Genomic DNA, 23,896 nt, shown 5'->3' with positions numbered 1-23,896 from the left:
ACCAGAAAAGGCAAGGAAGGGTTCTTCCCTAGAATGCTTCCCACCAGCAGCATGGTCCTGGGGGTTCTTTGATTTTGGGCCTCTGGCCTTAAGAAATGTAGGAGAATAAACTTCTATTGCCTTAAACCACCCAATTTGTGGTAATTTGTTATGGCAATCACAGGAAATTAGTACACCCGCTTGCTAGCTGTGGACGCTTGAACAAGTCACTCCATCCGTCTGTTCATCACTTTCTTCATCTGTAAAACAGGGATGATAACAATGGTATTTACCTCATAGGGCTACTGTAAAAATTAAATGAGATAATAGAGACCCCTAAGTACAGTGCAGCAGAAGCCATCTTCATCCATTTGTGCTTCTATAACAAAATCCTTGAGACTGGATCACTTTTTAAAAACAAAACAAAACATTGTTTTAAATAGTTCTAGAGGCTGGGAAGCCCATGACCAAGAGACCCGCATCTGGCAAGGGCCGTCTTGCTGGGTCATCCCATAATGGAAGGTAGAAGAGTCAGAGAGCCCATGAAAGGGTGGGGGTTGTGGGTGGAGACAGAGAGGGAGAGAGGGAAGGTACCCAAAATGAACCCATTCCCACGGTAACAGCATTATTCCATTCATGAGGGCAGAGCTCTTATGACCTAATTATCTCTTGAAGGTCCTACTTCTCAACGCTCTTGCTTTGCAGATTAAGTTTCTAAAACACGAACTTGGAGATACCCATTAGTAGGAGCCTACCTGATGAACTCATTAAAAATATGGCTTTTGGCAGGGCTCATGCTTACAATCCCAGCACTTTGGGAGGCCGAAGCAGGGGAATTGTTTGAGCTCAGGAGTTCTAAACCAGCCTGGGTAACATGGCGAAACCTTGTCTCTACAAAAAATACAAAAATTAGCCAGGCGTGGTGGTGCAAGCCTGCAGTCCCAGCTATTCGGGAGGCTAAGATGGGAGGATCAATTGAGCTCAAGAGGTAGAGGATGCAGTGATGCAGTGAGCCATGATCAAGCCACTATACTCCAGCCTGGACACCAGAGTGAGGCTTTCCAGGCCTTACCTCAGAATCACTGACAATAAATCTTTAGTGTACAGGACCAAGGAATGTGTGCTTTATAAGGCTCCCCAGGTGACTGATTGTCTGACAGGTTGTGAACCACCTGGGTGCTGTCCCATTCCCACCTTGATGACAGACATAAAATCTCTTCTGTTTCTGGAAAGCTGCTTTACAGCTGTTCTGGGTGAAGGACATTTGGCTTTGTTGCATGGGAATGATAAACAATGAATCCAAAATACTGCTTAATTCTGGTTATACAGAAAGAAGGCTGGAGTCAGGAAAGAAGTACCCATAGGCTACAACTGCATGGGTAAGGTATTATTTTTGAAATTGGGCAATGAGCATGAGGGTGATCACTGAATTATTTTTTACACTTTGTCTTAGGTCTTAAATATTTTGCATTTTTTAAAATACAAGCTGTATGCAGATATGGAAAAATAAAATGCTGGTATTGGCCATGGTCCCTAGGTAACTAATAAGTCTAGACCGAGGATACTTCTATGCACTCCAGTACTAAATTGCCTCAGCCACAGGGAAGTCCTAGCTTATGCCTACCCCGCATCTCTCATGATGTTGCCACATCCATTTCCAGCAGAGGTGGAAACAGCTCCGAAGCACCCAGTCCAGGGCGGGTCAGAAAACTGCTGGAGGTTTTCAGTGGGAAAAGCAATCAGCAATGAAAAGCCCAGCCTAGGTTGGTCTGGGATAGGGTCTGAGATGGGCAAGGGCAGGCTGAAACCAGGGTTACTCCAGTTCCTGCCCCATAGAGGGCCTTGTTAGAAGTGTAGGTCCTCACAATGCAGGACCTTCTCTGTGGAGCTGGGTGTTGTGCCTGCTCCACTTACCCTGTAGAACCAGGTGGTAGGGGCAACTGGAGGGCAGCTCTGAAGTAGCAGGAAGCCCACCCATGTGTCCAGGCAGTCCACATAGGTGAGGGAGCTGCAGACATGCACACGAGAGGAACTGTGTGCTGATCAGAATGGAGAGATGCCCAGCACACAGCAACGGGCTCATACTACCAAAAACCCAGGGGGTTGTTTTGTTTCATTATAGCTGTGGCCTTTGGAAAAGATCACTGCTTTAGAACCACAGCAGCAAACACCATCACATCAGGCATCTCCAATCCTAAAGCATTCCCAGGAGATGAATGGTGTGAGCTAGGAAAAGAGAAGAGCCGGAAAGAGAGTAGCCAAAAACAGCGGGGTAAAGATCGAGACAAGAGTGGGTGCAAGCCAGGGCATAGCCCAGTAGCATCTGCTACGGATGCTGCAGCCTTGTTTCTCAAAGTACGACCTTGCAGCAGTGATGGTATGCAAAAGGTGGTACAAGAGGCAATTTCAGCTGGTACCCAGAATATTTATTTGCATATGCATTAGATAGACAGAGAGAGAGAGAAAATCAAACCTGTAATTTCACAGATATTTTTGCTTAGAACAAAGCCAAGAAAGGAAAAAGTGTTGACAGGATGAAAAATATCACAGAAATACCTGAATAGTTGGTTATAAAGAAGTGTATGGGAATAATAAACAATGAATTGAAAATACTGCTTAATTCTGGATATGCAGGAAGAAAGTTGGAGTCAGGGAGGAAGTACCCACTGGCTATAACTGCATGGGTAAAGTGTACTATTTCTGAAATTGGGCAATAAGCATGAGGGTGATCACTGAATTCTTTTTTACACTTTGTCTTAGGTCTTAAATATTACACATTTTTTAAAATACAAGCTGTATACAGATATGGAAAAATAAAACGCTGGTGTTGGCCATGGTCCCTAGGTAACTAACAAGTCTAGACCAATTGAGAGGGTAGCTGGCATTTCCCTGATTGCCTAGGACCTACAGAGAAGCCACTACACAGTGAGCCCAATCTCCAGGGAGAATCACATTTTCTCCCAGGCCCACATTTACCCCCAGGACTCCCACTGATGGCCATGGGCCCTACCAAGTTTCTCCCCAGGTCACATCAAGGCTCAAGAACCTACTCCTACAGAATCCTCCAGAATCAGAACGGTTTTGAGGTCAGGGCCACTGCAGAAAACTGCACAGATTTTGATGCAGTATTCAGAAAGCTAAAAAGGAGGTGCTAGACTCACAGACTCTGTCTCCCTAATTCCAAAGAACTGGTCCTTAGATGACCCAACCAGAGAGAATTAAATGCAGCTCATGCTCCTGCAGAAATTATCACAAACTCCGAGAAAGCCAGTCACCAAGATAGCAAGGATTCAATTTCTCTCCTCCTCTATGCAGAACACTCTCAGGCAAACATTCCGTGGTGACAAACAAAAGCAGCAAAAGCGGGTCTAGACGCACAGTGTTGAAAACTCACTGAAAAGATTCCATGCCAGGTCGACAGGTGCTGCACGTGCAAAGGAGCTGTAGCTCAATGAGACCCAGACCACTACTCCAGGAAGAACACATCCCAGCCCCATCTCCCAAGAAAAGCTACCCCTGAACATGCCCACCTTGCCTGGAAGTTAGCTGCTGTCAGGGATCAGGAGAAGTAATTCCAGAACAGGGGCCAGAGTTCTAATAGACAAATCAGTCCTGTAGCTGGTGATTTCATGCCTTCTGCCCCCCCACCCCCGACCCTCAACTATGATAACTTGAGGCCAGAGGTTGAGTCTTACTTCCCATTTTCTCCTCTGAGCCTCACCCTGTACCTGACACAGAGCAGGCTCAGTTAACGTTAGCTAATGTAATAGATGGATGGAAGGATGGTGAAGAAATGTCCTGGTTTGGCCAGACCAGATCCCAGGTTTCAGGGAATATTCCTGAAGAACCAGACATTGCTACAGTTCCCTTTGCAGACAAACAGGATCTTTAAAATGCTTAGTGAATTATATCTTCACTAGACTGGTAGGATGGTTATCCTCAAAACTGGCAGTTGTTCAATAGCTTCAGAGTTGAAACTCTTTCCTGAAGCAAAGAGCCAGCACCTATCAATTCCTTTTGAAGGGTCTACCCTCCCCTCCATAGGAGAATGCTAAATATTTGTTAACTGTTTTATTGATTAAATGAGTAAAGGAACTTCAGGGAGGTGGCTCTATTGCCCTTCTTCCTCCCCCGGTGTTTCCCAAATCCATCCCAGGCAGCAGCAGAGCCTCAGGCTCAGAGGAGGGAGGGTGAAGAGGCAGGAGGAGCAACTCCAGCAGCAGCAGCCAGTTGGCAAGAGCTGCTGCACAGGCATCTTTGTGTCTACTTTCTGTCCAACTTGGTGCTTTTCCCCAGACTGGAAGCAGATATACAGGGAAACGACAGAGTATAAAGTGCAAAGAACATGAGATTGGGCAGTATCTGAACATCAAGATCAAGTTCATGATGTGCTATACACCTGCTGGGGATGTAAGAAATCACATCACTGGCCAGGTACGGTGGCTCACGCCTATAATCCCAGCACTTTGGGGATTACAGCCGAGGCGGGCGGATCATATGAGGTCAGGAGTTCCAGACCAGCCTGGCCAATATGGTGAAATCCTGTCTCTACTAAAAATACAAAAATTAGCCAGGCATGGTGGCATGCGCCAGTAGTCCCAGCTACTCAGGAAGCTGAGGCAGAAGAATTACTTGAACCCGGAAGGTAGAGGCTGCAGTAAGCCGAGATCATGCCACTGCACTCCAGCCTGGGTGATACAGTGAGACTCCGTCTCAAAAAAAAAAAAAAGAAATCACATCACCTTTACAGAACTCTACTTCCACATGTGTACATTAGAGGCTTGAGCTTGCTGATGCCCAAGATGTCTTTCTCAAGTGCAGTGGAATAGTTATAGAGTTGTCACCCGACCTTAGCCCCTTACTCTGCCCCTCCAACCAATATCCACAGGCCAGAAATTTGAGTCCCTTTTTCTCCAAAACACTCTACCATATCCCATGGTTCTAAAGGTTGCAGGAGGCTGGGCATTGTGGCTCACACCTGTAATCCCATCCCAACAGTTTGGGAGGCCAAGGCAAGAGGACTGCTTGAGCCCAGGAGGTCGAGGCTGCAGTGAGCCGAGATCACACCACTGCACTTCAGCCTGGACAACAAAGCAAGACCCTGTCTCAAAAAATAAATAAATAAAATAAAAGTTGACAGTGTCTGACTCTTGCCTCTAAGTGCAGATTTTAGTAATGCCAAAATAGCTGTCCCATACTCCAACCCAAAACACCCTATGTTCCTAAACAAAGTTAGATGTAAAGATTAGCAGAATTTGATAGAAACAAATGGTTCTTATAGCAAATTTACAGCTACCTCCCCTCCCACAATCAGTACTACAGGAGAACATTCTATCCCTATGTTTCACACAACCATGCGGAGGGAGCCCTAATATGCATAACACTCCTGACCTCTCTGTCCCACTCCCTCACTCCTTGTGGGAGAGATAATCACCAATCAGATTAAGGAATTTAGGAGAAGAAACAGAGTTTGCTCATCTCACCCCTTCCTCTCTCCTCTCTGTTTGGGATCTGCTTATCTGCAAAGCATTGATTTTCAGCTCCTTCCTCCTCTAAGAGGCAGTCCCCCAACTGAGAGGCTTGTCCAGCCATGTCTGCCTGGGTAGGTAAGCCTCTCAAATTCAGGGGTGAAGTTCAGCAAGCCCACCTCCTCCAGACCCCAAACTATATGCTCAGCCCTGTGTCTATCAGTAATGAAGCGGATGAATTTTGATCACCACCTGGCAGGGTCCTGCATCTCCCTGACTCTGCTTCTCAGGTAAGGAAGAAGATATTAACCATTACTTGTAGTCCAAATATTAGGCGCTATAGTAACTAACCAAACAAACACATACTACTGACCTGAATCATCTGATACCACAGAAGCCCAGGGACCTACCTGGGAACAAGAATTTGAGCTTAGCTAAAAAAACTTCACACTCAAAGTAGCAATCAAGGTCACCTCCGACATTTAACTTTGATTCAAAAAAGAAAAGGTTCCTGTTCTTTTTCTCTCTCATAAGCACACAGACACATATAAACATGCAGGTTCACACACTTCTACCCACTGTCCAACACAGAAGCTCAAAAAATATTTTTGGCAAGTGGCACTGGTGTTAAAAAAAAAATTCAATAACTGGCTGGGTACAGTAGCTCACGCCTGTAATCCCAGCAGTTTAGGAGGCCGAGGTGGGAGGATCACTTGTACCCAGGAGTTTGAGACCAGCATGGGCAACATGACAAGACTCTGTCTCATATTTAATTAAAAAAAAAAATTGGCCAGGCACGGTGGCTCATACCTGTAATCCCAGCAATTTGGGAGACCAAGGCAGGCAGATCATTTGAGGTCAGGAGTTCGAGACCATCCTGGCCAAGATGGTGAAACCCTGTCTGTACCAAAAAATACAAAAATTACTTGGGTGTGGTGGCGCATGCCTGTAGTCCTAGCTACTCGGGAGGCTGAGGTGGGAGAATCGCTTGAACCTGCGAAGCAGAGGTTGCAGTGAACGGAGGTTGCCGTGAGCGGAGATCGCACCACTGCACTCCGGCCTGGGCAACAGAGCGAGACCCTGTCTAAAAAAAAAAAGAAAATTTAATAACTTTAAGCATTCTCAATCACCAAAGGCTTAATAAATAACTTTACTGGAGAATTTTCCATGGCTCCCTATTGTCTATGGCTTAAAACCTGGCCTTGAGTCCCTCTGTGACCTAGCTCTAATCCTATTTGCCACTATGCCCCTTCACTCTCCTAGTCTCCAGTAACATTGAATTAATCTTTTTCTTATAGACAACCCCCAAAATTTCACCCATCACGCTCAGCCAAAATCACCCTGTCCCCAAGGCTACATGTTTCAATCAACCCACCTTTCCAAACTCAGCTCCCATACCAACTTAACTCATTCAACCTCACCTATTTTAGACCATTGTCTCTGCTCATGAATGCTTCAGTGGTCTTAACTATTTTAGAGTGTAAGAGAGTCAAACAAATAAGGAAATATATTGTAGATAAGAGGCAGGTTTATCACTGTCAGAGAAAGAGGTGATATTTAAAAAAGGGAGAATGCTAATATGGACTCTGTGATGTTGGACTAAAATTGGAGATATAAGCATCATTTCATAGTTTTTTGCCCAGATACGGTGGCTCATGCCTATAATCCCAGCACTTTGGGAGGCCAAGGCACCAGGATCACTTGAGGCCAGGAGTTCAAGACCAGCTTGGGCAACATAGTGAGACTCTGTCTCTACAAATAATACTTTAAAAAATTAGCCCTGCATGGTGGTGCACACCCGTAGTCCACTACTCAGGAGGCTAAAGTGGGAGGATAGCTTAAGCCCAGGAGTTGGAGGCTGCAGTGAACCATGATCGCACCACTACACTCTGGCCTGGGTCGTGACAGGGCAAGACCATGTCTCAAAAAAAAAAAATCTTAGTTTTTTAGTAGAAAGACAGAAGTGTGTGTATGTGTGAGTGAGTGTACACACATATATATCCTCACTCTGTCTCCTAGAAGGGCCTAGAAGCAATGGTACCCCAGTAGCAAAACGATATACCTAACCTCTACATCTTGGTTTCTAAATACCATTCTCCAATAACAGGAACCAGGGCTCCTTGGAGAAGTAATTGATTCCAGGGCAAGGAAAATACAGGATAAGCCTGAAGTATCTTTCAGTACAAGAATGTAAGGCAGTGCTCAAAATAGGTTGGGGGTATATCAAAAGGACACAGGAGCCAACCTGAAAGAGCTCCCAGTGGCCAAAGGTGGAACCATTTGAGCAATAAAATAATGATTGTTTTGGATATAAAGGAAAAGTATTGTCTGGATTATATATGGGACATAGACCCCATAGAATAAAATAAATATCCATGAGTTCACAGTGATAAAAATAATTAAATGGCTGGGCGCAGTGGCTCACGCCTGTAATCCCAACACTTTGGGAGGCTGAGGAGGGCAGATCACCTGAGGTCAGGAGTTTGTGACCAGCCTATCCAACATAGTGAAACCCCGTCTCTACTAAAAATACAAAATTAGCCGGGTGTGATGGTGGGCACCTGTAAGCCCAGGGAGGCTGAGGGAGGAGAATCGCTTGAACCCGGGAGGCAGAGGTTGCAGTGAGCCGAGACCACGCCACTGCACTCCATCCTGGGCAACAAGAGCAAAACTCCATCTCAATAATAATAACAATAATTAAATAACTAGGGGAGAACGGAAAGGTCTTTCTCACAGAAGAATTCCAATTAATAAATGTATAGAAGAAATGAGGAAAATAGAATATCATTAACATGTTCATTAAAATGATAAGGAGCTATCAAGGCTAACCCTATGCTCAGGATCTCCTCTCTGGCTGGTTTAAATAATCCACAATGTTAAACTAAGCAAAGCTTCTCATTTCCATTCTTATAAACGGAACAGGGGCAAAGGCTACCACCATCATTTTGCGGATAGAAAAGCAGAGGCTGGCCAAACATGGTGGCTTACGTCTGTAATTCCAGCACTCTGGGAAGCCAAGGCAGGTGAATCACCTGAGGTCAGGAGTTCAAGACCAGACTGGCCAACATGGTGAAACCCCATCTCTACTAAAAACACAAAAATTGGGCTGGGCGCAGTGGCTCATGCCTGTAATCCCAGCACTTTGGGAGGCCGAGGCGGGCGGATCACGAGGTCAGGAGATGGAGATCATTCTGGCTAACACAGTAAAACCCTGTCTCTACTAAAAACACAAAAAATTAGCCGGGCATGATGGCACACACCTGTAGTCCCAGCTACTTGGGAGGCTGAGGCAGGAGAATCACTTGAACCCAGGAGGTAGAGGTTGCAGTGAGCCGAGATCACGCCACTGCACTCCAGCCTGGGAGACACAGCAAGACTCTAGCTCAAAAAAAAAAAAGCCTTTTAAAAACTAAAAAAATAAAAGCAGAGGTGCTTGGCAGTGGAGTAGGATTAGGTGCCAGGGGACCTGGCTCCAGGTCCAAAATGGCTTCAATTCTACCCAGCACCATCCAAACCTGTCTGCACCCTCCTTAGGCACTAAAATTTTTGAATTTCATTTCTTCCCTTGAGTTACGGGCCCTCCTGTGACTATCAAAACTCCACTTATGCTTAAAAGACCCAGCATGTTTAAGTGGCAAACTGAGGGCCATAGAAAAAAAGAAAAAGAAAAAAAAATAACCCCAGTATGCTTCTCCAAGAATCCACAGTATATAAGGACTCATTCGGCTGCAAGAAACAGCAAACTTAACTCAAACCACCTTGGGCAAAAAAAAAAAAAAGAATTTCCTGGTAGCTATAACTGAAATTCCAGCAGTAGTCTAGCTTCAATTTCAGCTAGATCTAGGGACTCAAATTATGCATTTCTTTTTTTTTTTTTTTTTTTTTTTTTTTTGAGACAGAGTCTCACTCTGTAGCCAGGCTGGAGTGCAGTGGCGCAATCTCGGCTCACTGCAACCTCCACCTCCCAGGTTCAAGTAATTCTCCTGCCTCAGCCTCCCGAGTAGCCGGGACTACAGGCGCCTGCCACCACGCCCAGCTAATTTTTGTATTTTTAGTAGAGACAGGGTTTCACCATGTTGGCCGGGATGGTCTCGATCTCTTGACCTCGTGATCCACCCACCTCGGCCTCCCAAAGTGCTGGGATTACAGGCGTGAGCCACCATGCCCAGCCAAATTATGCATTTCTTTGCAATACTAGCTCCATTCACAGACAGGCTTTCCCTTCATGGTGGCAAAGATGGCTGCCAACAGCTCCAAGCCAACATCTTACATTCTCAGCTCACTCAGCAGAAAAGAGAGAGCTGCTCTTCCCAGAAAAGTCCTGCGCACTGGCCAGAACTGGCTCAGGTGCTCAGGTTTCCTGAATCAATCTCCAGGGCCAGCAGAATAGACTCCGCTGATCACCTGGCTAATAAGGGTCGGGTGAGCCCTTCCCAAACTCATAGAGTGGACATCAATACAGCGGCTCCCCAGAGGAAAGTTTATATGCTGTTCCCCAAAATGAGAATGGCTTCTAAACTGAAAAATTAACAAATATCTACTACATCACAAACCCTCATCAGAATCAATTCTATCTTCTCTCCTCCAGCCCCATTCCTGGATGTCTACACCAGCAGTGACTTCTGTATGCTTTATGAATAAGCCAGCTCACACACATCTCAGTTTATAAGCATCTTGAACACCAGGGATCTGGTTCTCCAAAGCACATGAGCCCCTCCCCACCACCTTGGCTGCCTAGCAAAGGGCCACTATGCCTCTAGAACACACTTCACGTTGGCTCTCAGCCCTCTGCTTCCAGATCTGAGTCACTGAGATCCCAGCCTTCCTGCGCCAACCTTGAAAGTTCCTGAAGTCACCGCCTGCCGAGCTAGCCTCCTGGCTCTGACATACTCTGAGACCTGGAGATGCTGGCTTGACAGTTGAGATAACTATGTTTTACCCTTCACTCATTCCTTTATCAGCCACGCTGACGAGAAGGGATAAGCGCTCCAATGGAAGAAAACACTCCTGCGGTATTTACTCATGCTCTTAGTGCCAGCCAGCTCCCCCTTCCCAGGCACAACTCCCAGAGACGGGCCTACACCCTGTTATCTGGTGCCAGCCGCCACGTGCTGTTCTCTTGTCAAATGCCAGGCTGCACTTTCCTTACTACATCCCCCAAAACTGTCAACTTCTCTAGGAGCTACAGTGTCACTGCCTTTCAGATGACTTACATGTGACACGTGACAGGCAACTGTCTTTTTGACACCCATCACCTGCCTCCTCTGCAGATTCCGTAAAGCAGAGGCCTTGCCCCTGTGTCCGAGCCTGCAAGCTCTCCGTAGAATGTTACACCAGTGGATGCCAAGGCCCATAGCACCGGTTAGCTGGAGAAAGAGGGGCAGGGAAGCGCAGTGGGCAATTATGTCTCAGAAGCAGGGACTTTGAGATCCTCCATAAAAACTAACATTTCGGTGTCTGTAGTCCCAGCTACTCGGGAGGCTGAGGCAGGAGAATCACTTGAACCCGGGAGGCGGAGGTTGCAGTGAGCCGAGATCGCACCACTGCACTCCAGCCTGGGTGACAAGAGCAAAAACTCCGTCTCAAAAAAAAAAAAAAGAACTAACATTTCATTCATTCGTTCATTCAACAAACCTTTATTCAGGACCTGTCACATCCTGATGATGGATGCTGCAGACATGGAGATTCACAGCACAGACCAAGTCTCTGTCCTCATGGAACATACCTTGTAGGAGACATCTGACTTGTTTTTGATACCTGCTTTCTATTTCACAAGGCACTGAGATATTATCTACATAATCCTGAGTAAGTGGCATAACCATCTCTAATGACAAATGGCATCTCCAAAAGGCTAAATGAATATCCCAAAGCCGGCTTAGCTAAGTCACAAACTCGGGTCTTCTAACTATTAACCTCGTGCTCTGTCTGGGACCTCCCCAAAGGTAGGGAGGTGGCAAGATACAGGCTGGCATTGAAACAGACATTAAATCAACACAGGCCTACGCATCATCGCTAGAGATACAGATCGAAAAATCAAAGACTCAATCCCTGATCTAAAGGAACAGATAGTCTAAAAAGAAAGGCATGTAACCAACTATCGTCTGTGGCAAGAATAAAGATAAAATGATTAAATTCAAATAGGAAGACGTCTCTGGAAGAATGCACAAGAAATAATAATTGCCTCCAGGCAAGAAAATTGGGTACCTGAGGAACAAGGGTAGGAGGGTCATTTTGTATGTTTCAAATACCGTATATTTTGATTTATGTACTATTTGAATGTATTTCCCATTAAATAACACTTTGAAGATGTAATCAGCCAAATCCTGAAGGTAGGAAATTCTACAGGATAAATTATCTGGTTTCTTCAACAAACAACTCAAAAAAGAGGGAGAGCGACGAAATGTTATAGATTTTTAAAGATGTAGAAAATGTCAACCTTAATATATCTACCTTATTTGGACATTTTGATCCAGATTTGAACAAACTAACTGTAAAAAGGCATTTTGGGGTTGGGCATGGTGGCTCACGCCTGTAATCTCAGCACTTTGGGAGGCCGAGGTGGGTGGATCACTTGAGGTCAGGAGTTCGAGAGCAGCCTGGCCAACACGATGAAACCCAGTCTCTACTAAAAATACAAAAATTAGCCAGGCGTGGTGGTGCGTGCCTGTAATCCCAGCTACTAGGGAGGCTGAGGGAGGAGAATTGCTTGAACCCGGGAGATGGAGGTTGCAGTGAGCCAAGATCACACCACTGCACTCCAGCCTGGGCAACAGAGCAAGACTCCATCTCAAAAAAAAAAAAAAAAAGGAAAGAAAGAAAGAAAGGAAAAGACATTTTGGGGACAAGGGAAATTGAATATGGACTATCTATTAGAGATTATTAAGGAATTGTCAGTTTTGTTAGGTATGATCATGGTCTTCTGGTTATATTTTTTTAAAGGTCCTTATCTATTGCAGGTATATACTAAAGTATTTACAGATAAAACAATGTGATGCCTGAGATTTGCATTTAAATATTTTGGGAAAAAAAATTAAGTGAATGAAGCCGGGCATGGTGGCTCACACCTGTTTTCCCAGCACTTCGGGAGGCTGAGGCGGCGGATCACTTGAGGCCAGGAGTTCAAGACCAGCCTGGCCGTCATGGCGAAACCCTGTCTCTATTAAAAATACAAAAATTAGCCAGGCGTGGTGGCCTGCACCTGTAATTCCAGCTACTTGGGAGGCTGAGGCAGGAGAAGCACTTAAACCTGGGAGATGGAGGTTGCAGTGAACCAAGATCACACCACTTCACTCCAGCCTGGGCCAAAGAGTAAGACTCTGTCTCAAAAAATAAACAAATAAATGAATGAATAAAAAAATAAATGAAACAGGCCTGGCACAGTGGCTCACACCTGTAATCCCAGCACTTTGGGAGGCCAAGGCAGGTGGATTACTTGAAGTCAGGAGTTCAAGAACAGCCTGGACAACATGCTAAACCGTGCTTCTACTAAAAATACAAAAATCAGCCAAGTGTGATGGTGTGCATATGTAATCCCAGCAACTCAGGAGGCTGAGTCAGGAGAATCACTTGAATCCAGGAAACGGAGGTTGCAATGAGCCGAGATTGCACCACTGCACCCCAGACCGGGTGATGGAGTGAGACTCCGTCTCAATAAGTAAATAAATAAATAAATAAATAAATAAAGGGGGGAAAGATGACTAACAAGATGGGCAAAATGTTGATAGTTTCTGAAGCTATATGACAGTTCCACCAGAGTTCATTCTACTGTTCTCTCTACTCTTGTGGATGGCTGAAATTGTCATAATAAAAAGTTTAAATAAAAATTTAGAAATTAATTATTCCATCCACATAGGAAAACTGAGAAGAAAAGCATCACAGAGGAGAGCTTGAGCTGAGTCCAGAAGGATGACGAGGACTTTTCTAAGGGGCAAAGGGGTTCCTTTGCATTCCTGGCTGAGAGGACTGCCTGAGCACAGACATGCCAATCTATCACAAACCTCTCTCTGGAGGAGCCAAAGGTATCTACACTTGACCTCAAACTCAACCTACATCCACAAAAAATGCCCTCTTGTTTGATCTCCCAAGTCTCCGGGATATCTAAACACATATCAACATCAACTACCCTGTTCCAAGTGACGACAGAGAGTTTGGGGTTGACAGCTCAACTCAGAGGCCTACGAGAGGCCCCAGAGTATCCCTCAGAGGATAGGACAGCAAGTAACCTCTTTCAACTGGGTTTTGCCTGACAAAACAGTTTAGAAGCCAGCTGAGTTATCTGTGGGACAGAGCCTACATCCCTCCTGAGTCATCCCAGACCCTTGTACTCCCCAGAAACACACACTGGCCTCTCCCACAGCACCTTGCAAATTGATAACCTCAGTACCATGGCATCCAGCTTGATGACAGTCTGACAGCACCCCTCAGAAGCACTGAAACCTCTATGTGAAGGAGGAAGTGGTCCTCCTCTCCTTCCTTCCAAACCCTCAGTGGCCAATGCCCCCAGCCTCAATCCCCTACACTGCCCTCTGCCCAATTCCAGCTGTACACAGAAAGCTTCGTGGCTAGGCAGCTGCTTCAGGATTTATCCAATCCTAGGCCAGGCACAGTGGCTCATGCCTTTAATCCCAGCACTTTGCAGGGCTGAGGTGGGAGGATCACTAGAGCATAGCAGTTCAAGGGTTATCCAGTCCTGGCCTGGCTCAGATGGGTCCCATGGGTTACTTACCTTAGATCTCAGCTGCAAGTACTCCTCTGAGCCATAAGGGACACTCTTCAGGGAAGTGAGGTAGTCGTAACTGATGACAGCCGTCTGTGAACCGAGGCAGTGGAGAAAAGCTTAGCACCTGGACATTAAGTACTACTACTCTGCCCAAACCTCGCAGTACAGGTCCCTGACACAGCTGCTATGTCTGGGGGAGTGGCCAGTCCCACCCCTAAGATGCCTGGCCCCTGGATCTTATTCTAGCTAGCTTCCTCCTGTTATTCAGGACTCTGTGCAAATGCCACCTCTGCAGGGGCCCACACCAAAATTGCCCCTCTTACCTGAAACATTCAATTATTTATCATAACAAACTACCATCCAACATTACCTTGCTCATTTGTTTCCTTGTTTATGAACTGTCTCTTCCTATAAGCTTAAACTCTAAGCTCTAGAAGCACGGGGGCTTGTCCTTCCTGTCCATCACTTACCACAGCACCTTTTACACTGCCAGGCACATTGAGTAAATGCTCAATCAAAGCTACTTGAATAAAGTTGTTACATAAACTTAGCCCACTTCTCCACATCACAAATAAACATTATTTTATATGTATGTTTGCTCTAATAGCATAAGTCTTTTTTTTTTTTTTTTTTTCTGAGACAGAGTCTTGCTCTGTCATTCAGGCTGGAGTGCACTGGCATGATCTCGGTGATCTTGGCTCACTGCAGGCTCAGCCTTCCAGGTTCAAGCAATTCTCCTGCCTCAGCCTCCCAAGTAGCTGGGATTACACACACATGCCACCACACTCGGCTAATTTTTGTATTTTTAGTAGAGATGGGATTTCGCCATGTTGGCCAGGCTGGTCTCGAACTCCTGACCTCAGGCGATCCTTCCACCTCAGCCTCCCAAAGTGCTGGGATTACAGGCATGAGCCACCGCGCCTGGCCCTAATAGCATAAGTCTTGATTCTGTGTTCCCTTATCCAGAGTGAATCAGAAAATTCCAATCTCCACGATATCCTAGGCATGGAAGGGCCTTAGGGATTATCTACCCCAAACCTTCCTTTATAGAATTGAGTAACTGGGACCCTAGAAGTTCAGGGACTTACAAAGTTGATATTAAGAAGAGTTTCTTCCTTTGCACTCTACAAAGCTTTATCCTATTCGACATATACTTGCTGGACACCAACCACAAGCAAGACTTGGTCACTGAGTAGTGTTCAAGGACAATCCAGACCAGAGCTCTGGCCTTTAAAAAATGGACAGCTTTGTGGCTGGTTTATAAAGCGTATCTTCCTCCTCCTTTCCAACTATTCAAATCTCTAAGATTCCATTCCTGATCCATATCTGCCTCCCTCCTTTCCAACTATTCAAATCTCTAAGATTCCATTTAAAACCTGTTTCTGGCTGGCCTGAAGGTATTGAGTTATCTCAATTGATTGTTCACAGTCAGTCACAGATCAAACTCCTTGCTCTACTCTTTCTCCCCTTCTCACTATTGCACTTGACTAGTCTAAAAATATATATATACAGGCCGGGTGTGGTGGCTCACACCTGTAATCCCACTACTTTGGGAGGCCAAGCCAGGCAGATCACTTGAGGTCAGGAGTTCGAGACCAGCCTGGCCAACATGGTATAACCCCATCTCTACTAAAAATACAGAAATTAGCCAGATGTGCTCACTTGGACCCAGGAGGTGAAGGCTGCAGTGAGCTGAGATGAGATCGCACCACTGCACTCCAGCCTGGATGACAGAGCAAGACTCTGTCTCAAAAAAATAATAATAATAAATATATATATATATGGATTTGGATGCATGGATTTGGATTGTTTTTTAACCTATTACTGTAGGCATTACTCAACCATATATGTGTGTATACACACACACACACACACACACACGTAAAATTGGCCTGGCACAATGGCTCACACCTATAATCCCAACACTTTGGGAGACCAAGGTGGGCAGATTGCTTGAGCCCAGGAGTTTAAGACAATCCTGGGCAACATAGTGAAACCCTATCTCTACAAAAAAAATACAGAAATTGGCCAGGTGTGGTGTCAGGCATCTGTGGTCCCAGCTACTCGAGAAGCTGAGGCACGAGGATCTCTTGATCCCAGGAGGTGGAGGTTGCAGTAAGTGGGTATCACACCACTGCATCCCAGCCTGGACAACAGAGCAAGACCCTGTCTCAAAAAAATAAAGATTTTTAAAAATATACATATATATATATATATATATATATATATATATATATCATAAAATAAAACCTGCTACCCCTAGGATACCAATCCTGACTCCCAGGCCACAGCACTCACTCTAGTGTCTGACCATAGTAGCGGGCAATCTGAATCACCCACCTTGGCACAATGCATGGATTTAGATTGTTTTTTAACCTATTCATGTAGGCATTCCTCAACCAGAAGCTACTTTGTAGCTGGGTCTAGGTGGGACAGTTTGTTTCTGCCCCTCAAAGCATGTAAGACAATGCTCAATCAAAAAAAGGCATTCGGTAAACACTTGGGAATTGTTTCATGTTCCGTAGCCTGATTATCCAAAGTCTATCTGTCAGTATTGGTTCTACGACTCAGCTCAGCCTTGAAGACAGGCACATCAGTGCCCTCCCCTGTGAGCCAGGGCTCAAAGGACACCTGACAACACTGAGTATTAGGGAGATGGTGAGATAACAACCACAATAGACTGTGCATCAGATTGAATCTACGTGAAGGGGAAGAAAGCTTGAGCTCATCCTGCAGCAGATAAAGGAGGAAAGCAAGCATGAGGCATGTGGCCATCTACCCACCAATGGGACAATTCTATAGGAATGTCTGGGAGAGTTGTTGTCAGCAGAATTAAGAGGACCTGATCACACCAGGATGACGTTCCTGTTGAGCCACTGGAGAAAACCTCTAAACATAAAATATTCAACTCAGGTTCTCTGTCAGTTTGGAGACTGGAGGGGATCCCTCAAAGTTGTCTGAGGGCTAGACCATCTGGGTATGAGTCCTGCATCAGGAACCATTCATCCTAGCTCACTGGAGAGAGATCGAGTTTTCTAGTAGAATTTAATCAAAACTGTAAAGTCTTCCTTGCACATGCATTTACTGAAGAGCACGGCCCCTCTTGGTGTGTTGTTAAAATAAGATACAGAACTTAAAATGTAAAGGCTTCAGAACACAGACCCAGTGCAGTCCCATTCTATGTTACCTCAGGATCACAGGAACCCCTGAGGTACAGGAATAAAGGAATTTGAGGTTGTCTGTTCAGGAATAAAGGAATATGAGGACACACATCCATATGTGTACACCCGTGCAGATGTAGCTTTTGCACATGTAAGGATACACAAGTATCTCCACATATGCATAGCAGGCATGTCTATCTGCTACATGTATGAACACCTGCAAGTAATCCTGCAGCTTCTCTGCTACCCCCAAAAGGGAAAAACCTACCGTAGCAACTGCTCTGCCCACCCTGACAGCGCCAAAGTCATTAGGGTCCAAGTACTTGTTACTGTAGAAGTAGATGCCAGAGGCAGCAAGAGCCATGCTGGTCCAGGAAGCAAGCTTGAGAGCCTTTCTGGCCATGTCGCCAGATCCTGCAGAAAAAAGGAAAGTTGAGAAAGAATAGCAGTTAAGAGTTTCATAGTTAGTCAAACTGAAGTTCAAATCCCAGCTCTACCACTTAGATTATATGACCTTGGATCATTAATCTCACTGAGCCTTAGTTTCTTCGTTTGTAAAACAGGATAATACCTACCTCAAAAGTAGTTGGGATAAAATGAAATAATGTACATAAAATCCTTAGCATAGTACCTAGGGCAAGTCAGTCCTCAAAGTCCTTCCTTCAACAGTGCCAGGCACTGTTCTAGACATGGGGAAAGACAGTGAACAAAACAAAGTTCTTGCCCACTTGGAGCTTACACAGATAGATCACTATAGAATATCAGAGCTGGTATAAATGCTGACAAGAAAAGCAGAGAGAGGCTGAGCATGGTGGCTTATGTCTGTAATACCAACACTTTAGGAGGCCAAGGTGTGCAGATCACTCGAATCCAGGAGTTCCAGACCAGCCTGGGCAACAAGACGAAACCCCGTTTCTACGAAAAATACAAAAATTAGCCAGGCATCATGGCACGTGCCTGTGGTCCCAGCTACTCAGGAGGCTGAGGTGGGAGGATGGTTTGAGCCCGGGAGGAGGAGACTGCAGTGAGCTGAGATCGTGCCACCACACTCCAGCCTGGGTGACAGAGCCAGACCGTCTCAAAAAAAAGCAGAGAGGGCTAAGGGATCAGGAGAGAGGAAGAATGTTATTTTAGAAGCAAAGCAGAAGAGCAGGTTAACCATCGCTACTGTGTCTATCATGATACCACAATGCACATACAGGCATCACTAGCCCACTACACTCAGGTCAAAAGTGGTCAGGCCACAGCCAAAATGGTGGCCACTCAGGAGCAGCCAGGTGAGCCCTCTGTGTATGGTTGATTTTCAAAACATTTACTTTGGTTAGAGAAGACTACCCCTTGAGGCCCAGCGTGGTGGCTCACGCCTGTAATCCCAGCACTTTGGGAGGCCAAGGCGGGCAGATCACAAGGTCAGGAGATCAAGACCATCCTGGCTAACACGATGAAACCCCGTCTCTACTAAAAAAAAAAAAAAAAAAAATTAGCCGGGCGTGGTGGCGGGCGCCTGTAGTCCCAGCTACTCGGGAGGCTGAGACAGGAGAATGACGTGAATCCGGAAGGCGGAGCTTGCAGTAAGCCGAGATTGCGCCACTGCACTCCAGCCTGGGTGACAGAGCGAGACTCCGTCTCAAAAAAAAAAAAAAAAGAAGACTACCCCTTGTCTTGAATGGAGGATCCTTGAGGGCAGACACCATGACTGTCACTACTCTGCCCACTCACAGTCCTGTGGAGTTTTTTACAGTTAGAGGCTTAATGCCTACCTGCTGATTTGATCTGTTCAAATTCATACTCCTGGTCAATGTGACCTTTCCCCACCCTACTTGTACCTGCTCAGTCCACCAGGTGGCTGCACAGTCACTCTTTGCGGCCAGTGCACCCAACAGAGTGCTTCCCCTTCAATTCCTGAGCAATTTATGTCAGACTAAAGTCCATGACCACAGCTGCAGCTGCCAGGAGAGAAGTGCCACACGAGAGCAGCGGCACGCCACCAAGCCACTTGCAGGCACCAGCCTTGCACGCCTTGTACCCTCATCCCTCTGCTCTGGAATGAGTCTGTGCCTGTCACCTCCCTGCTCTGTGCCTGTTTCCCCTTTGTATGGAAACTATTATTACAAACAAGCTTATCTTCATTTTATTTGTCTCTGAAACAGGGTCTTGCTCTGTCGCCCAGGCTGGAGTGCAGTGCTGCGATCTCGGCTCACTGCAACCTCCGCCTGCCAGGTTGGAGCGTTTCTCCTGCCTCAGCCTCCCGAGTAGCTGGGATTACAGGTGGCCACCACCATGCCCAGCTAATTTTTGTATTTTTAGTAAAGACAGGGTTTTGCCATGTTGCCTAGCCTGGTCTCAAACTCCTGACCTCAGGCGATCCGCCTGCCTCAGCCTCCCAAAGTGCTGGGATTACAGGTGTGAGCCACCACGCCCTACTCATTTTCTTTAAAGTCTACTTTGACTTATGCCTTATAATATAGCCACATTTTTAAAATATATATATATATATATATATATATATATATATATATATATATATATATATATTTACCATCTACTACCTGGAGATGGTGTCAGATCCCATGGGTTGAGGGCCCAGTCCCCAAGACTGCATCCCCCACTTCCCCCCACAACATCAGTCACAAGTCCAGGTGTCTGGAACTTCTGACCAACCAGCTTCAAGCTGGGGTTCCCACAACCCCTTCTTTGGGTTCGATCAAGCTGCTGCAGCAACTCACAGAACTCAGGTACACACTTACGTTTGCCGGCTTATTATAAAGGAGACTGCAAAAAATACTGATTAACAGATGCGCAGGGTCAGTTAACAGGGAAAGGGCGTGAAGCTTCCAGGACTTCCCTAGGCGCACCACACTCCGCAAATCTCCAAGTGCTCAGCTATCAGCCCTCTTGGGTTCTTGGGTTGTTATGGAAGCTTCATGATATCAGCATTCCTTCCCTCAGTGTATAGGGCAGAACCTACTCTAGGGAGGGTTAAGATCCACAATCAGAAAGGTGGGGAAAGACCACGATCCTGCCTTGGGGCAGGTGAGAGGAGGGCAGGAAAGAGATTCTGATTCCTAAGGCCTGGCCCTGAGGCCTAACACACACCAACAAAAACTGTAACAAGGGCTGTGGGAGTTATGAACCAGGAACAGCGGACAAAAACCAATATATATAATAACACCACAATAGTCCTTTTTTATAATTCCATTGCTCTTCCCTTTGGAACCTTCATTTCCTAATCTAGTATTTCTAAAGTATAATCAGAGGAACACCTGAAAAAATATTAGCCTGGATGCCATTTCAAAAATGCAGATTCCTGGGCCAAGAGAGGTAGCTCACGCCTATAATTCCAGCACTCTGGGAGGACCAGGCAGGCGGATCTCTTGAGGTTAGGAGTTCCAGACCAGCCTGGCCAACATGGTGAAACCCCATCTCTATTAACATTAGCTGGGTGTGGTAGTACACACCTGTAGTCCCAGCTACTTGGGAGGCTAAGACATGAGAATCACTTGAACCCAGGAGGTGGAGGTCGCAGTGAGCTGAGATCGCACCACTGCACTCCAGCTTGGGCAACAGAACAAGACTCCATCTCAAAAAAAAAAAAAAAAAAACAAGCCAGGTGCAGTGGCTCACACCTGTAATCCCAACACTTTGGGAGGCCGAGGCAGGCAGATCACGAGGTCACAAGTTCGAGACCAGCCTGGCCAATATGCTGAAATCTTGTCTCTACTAAAAATACAAAAATTAGCCAGGCATGGTGGTGTGCACCTGTAGTCCCAGCTACTCGGGAGGCAGGGGCAGGAGAATCACTTAACCCAGGAGGCGGAGGTTGCAGTGAACTGAGATTATGCCACTGCACTCCAGTCTGGGCCACAGAAAGAGACTCCATCTCAAAAAAAAAAAAAATGCAGGTGCCTGGCTGGGGGCAGTGACTCATGCCTATAATCCCAGCACTTCCGGAGGCCACAATGGGAGGACTGTTTGGGCCTAGGAGTTCAAGACCAGCCTGGGGAAGAAAAAAGGGAGACCCCATCTCTACAAAAACTTTAAACATTAGCCTGGAGTGATAGCCTACGCCTATAAGTCCCAGCTACTCAAAATGCTGAAGTGGGAGGATCCCTTGAGCCTAGGAGGTCTCGAGGCTGAAATGAGCCATGATCACGCCACTGCATTCTAGCCTGGGCAACACAGTAAAACCCTGTTTTAAAGAAAAAAAAAAAAAAAAGACAAAACAAAATTTTAAAACGTTTTTTAAAATGTAGATTCCTGGGCCAGGCTTGGTGGGAGGCCAAGGCAGGAAGGTCAAGAATGCCAGACCAGCCTCACCAACATGGTGAAACCCCGTCTCTACTAAAAAAAAAAAAAAAAAAATTAGCTGGGCATGGTGTCACGTGCCTCTGTAATCCCAGCTACTCGGGAGGCTGATGCAAGAGAATTGCTTGAACCCAGGTGGTAGAAGTTGCAGTGAGCTGAGATGGTGCCACTGCACTCCAGCCTGGGTGACAGAGACTCCTTCTCAAAAAAAAAAAATTTTTTTTAATTTTTTTAGTAAAATAAAATAAATAAATGTAGATTCCTAGAGTCCACCCCATGGGCCACCGAACTACCAACTCTAGGGGTAAGATTCAAGAATGTGCATTTTAATAAGATAACAAGTGATTTGTCTGAAAGCTCAAGTTTGAGAGCCACACTTCTACTTTTCTTTTTTTTTTTTTTTTTTTTTTTTTTGAGAGTGTCTTGCTCTGTCACCCAGGCTGGAATGCAATGGCACAATCTCAACTTACTGCAGCCTTGACCTCCTGGGTTCAAGCAATCCTCCCATCTCAGCCTCCAGAGTGGGCTAATTTTTGTTGTAAAGATGGGGTTTCACCATTTGCTCAGGCTGGTCTCCAAATCCTGAGCTCAAGCGATCCGCCCACCTTGGCCTCCCAAAGTGCTGAGATTACAGATGTGAGCTACCATGCTCAGAAAGGATTTTTGGTTTTTGGTTTTTTTTTCAGTAAAGAGAGGCTTCATTGTCTACCAATGGGTCAGAAAAAAAAAGGGGTCAGGTGCAGTGGCTCACACCTGTAATCCCAGCACTTTGGGAAGCCAAGATGTGAGGATCATTTGAGCCCAGAAGTTCAAGACCAGCCTAGGCAACATAGCGAAACCCCATCGCTACAAAAAATACAAAAATCAGCTGGGTGTGGTGGCATGCACCTCTTGTCCTAGCTACTTGGGAGGCTGAGGTGGGAGGATCACTTGAGCCTGGGAGGCAAAGGTTGCAGTGAGCTGAGATTGCGCCACTGCACCCCAGCCTCAATGACAGAGTGAGACCCTGTCTCAGAAAAATAAAATTAAAAAAAAAAAATAAGGCTCGGCGTGGTGGCTCACACCTGTAATCCCAGCACTTTGGGAGGCCGAGGCAGGCGGATCACCTGAGGTCAGGAGTTTGAGACCAGCCTTGCCAACATGGCAAAACACTGTCTCTACTAAAAATACAAAAGTTAGCCGGGTGTTGTGGCATGCATCTGTAGTTTCAGCTACTCAAGAGGCTGTGGCAGGAAAACCACTTGAACAGGAGGCAGAGGTTGCAGTGAGCCGAGATTGCACCACTGCGCACTACAGCCTGGGTGACAGTATGACACTCCTCAAAAAAAAAAAAAACAGGAAAACAAAGAGAGGCTTTGCTGAAATTTAGTGTTCAACTTCATCAGTGAATATTCCCCAAAAACACGCCTCCCCTTCCCCAACACCAGAGGACTATATTCACTCTACAAGGGTAACTGCAAGCAACGATTTTTAAGGAAATAATTTAAGAAACTCAGGCTGGGCACGTGGCTCATGCCTGTAATCCCAGCACTTTGGGACGCCAAGGCGGGCGGATCACAAGGTCAGGAGTTCGAGACCAGCCTGGCCAACATGGTGAAACCCCATCTCTACTAAAAATACAAAAATTAGCTGGGCGTAGTGATGCACGCCTATAGTCCCAGCCACTCGGAAGGCTGAGGCAGGAGAATTGCTTGAACCCAGGAGATGGAGGTTGCAGTGAGCTGAGACCATGCCATTGCACTCCAGCCTGGGCAACAAGAACACAACTCCATCTCCAAAAAAATAATAATAATAAAATAAAAGGCCAGCACAGTGGCTCACGCCTATAATCCCAGTACTTTGGGAGGCCGAGGCAGGTGGATCACCTGAGGTCGGGAGTTCAAGACCAGCCTGACCAACACGGAGAAACCCAGTCTCTAGTAAAAATACAAAATTAGCCAGGCATGGTGGCGCATGCCTATAATCCCAGCTACTCAGGAGGCTGAGGCAGGAAAATTGCTTGAACCCGGGAGGTGGAGGTTGCAGTGAGCTAAGATCACGCCATTGCACTCCAGCCTGGGCAACAAGAGTGAAACTTCGTCTCAAAAAAAAAATTTTAAGAAACTTACTTATTTCTTTCCCTAAACAGAAATGCTCAATCTCTCCCAACTCCTGGGATCAGTTCCTACCTCTGCAAGAATGAGATTGTGACTTTGTAAATAAAAAGAATATGCAGCCGGGCATGGTGACTCATATCTGTAACCCCAGCACTTTGGGAGGCCGAG

At 46.0% G+C, this 23,896-nt stretch overlaps 1 protein-coding gene across 7 annotated transcripts in view; it reads right to left on the bottom strand.

Moving 5' to 3' along the window:
* ADCK1 (aarF domain containing kinase 1) overlaps positions 1 to 23,896 on the bottom strand; it is a 133,619-nt gene that overhangs the window by 97,255 nt on the left and 12,468 nt on the right. For all 7 annotated transcript variants that reach the window (XM_054666194.2, XM_510098.8, XM_009428205.4 and 4 more), the window contains exons 2-3: positions 17,596 to 17,741; positions 14,173 to 14,256 (exon numbers count right to left, since the gene is read on the bottom strand). In XM_054666194.2, the coding sequence (XP_054522169.1) occupies positions 14,173 to 14,256; positions 17,596 to 17,730 (219 nt within the window). In that variant the 5' untranslated portion in view covers positions 17,731 to 17,741. The remainder of the gene's footprint in view (positions 1 to 14,172; positions 14,257 to 17,595; positions 17,742 to 23,896) is intronic.

This window comes from Pan troglodytes, chromosome 15 (assembly GCF_028858775.2).
Source record: "Pan troglodytes isolate AG18354 chromosome 15, NHGRI_mPanTro3-v2.0_pri, whole genome shotgun sequence".
Classification (NCBI taxonomy): domain Eukaryota; kingdom Metazoa; phylum Chordata; class Mammalia; order Primates; family Hominidae; genus Pan; species Pan troglodytes.
This window is presented reverse-complemented; position numbering and strand designations above follow the sequence as displayed.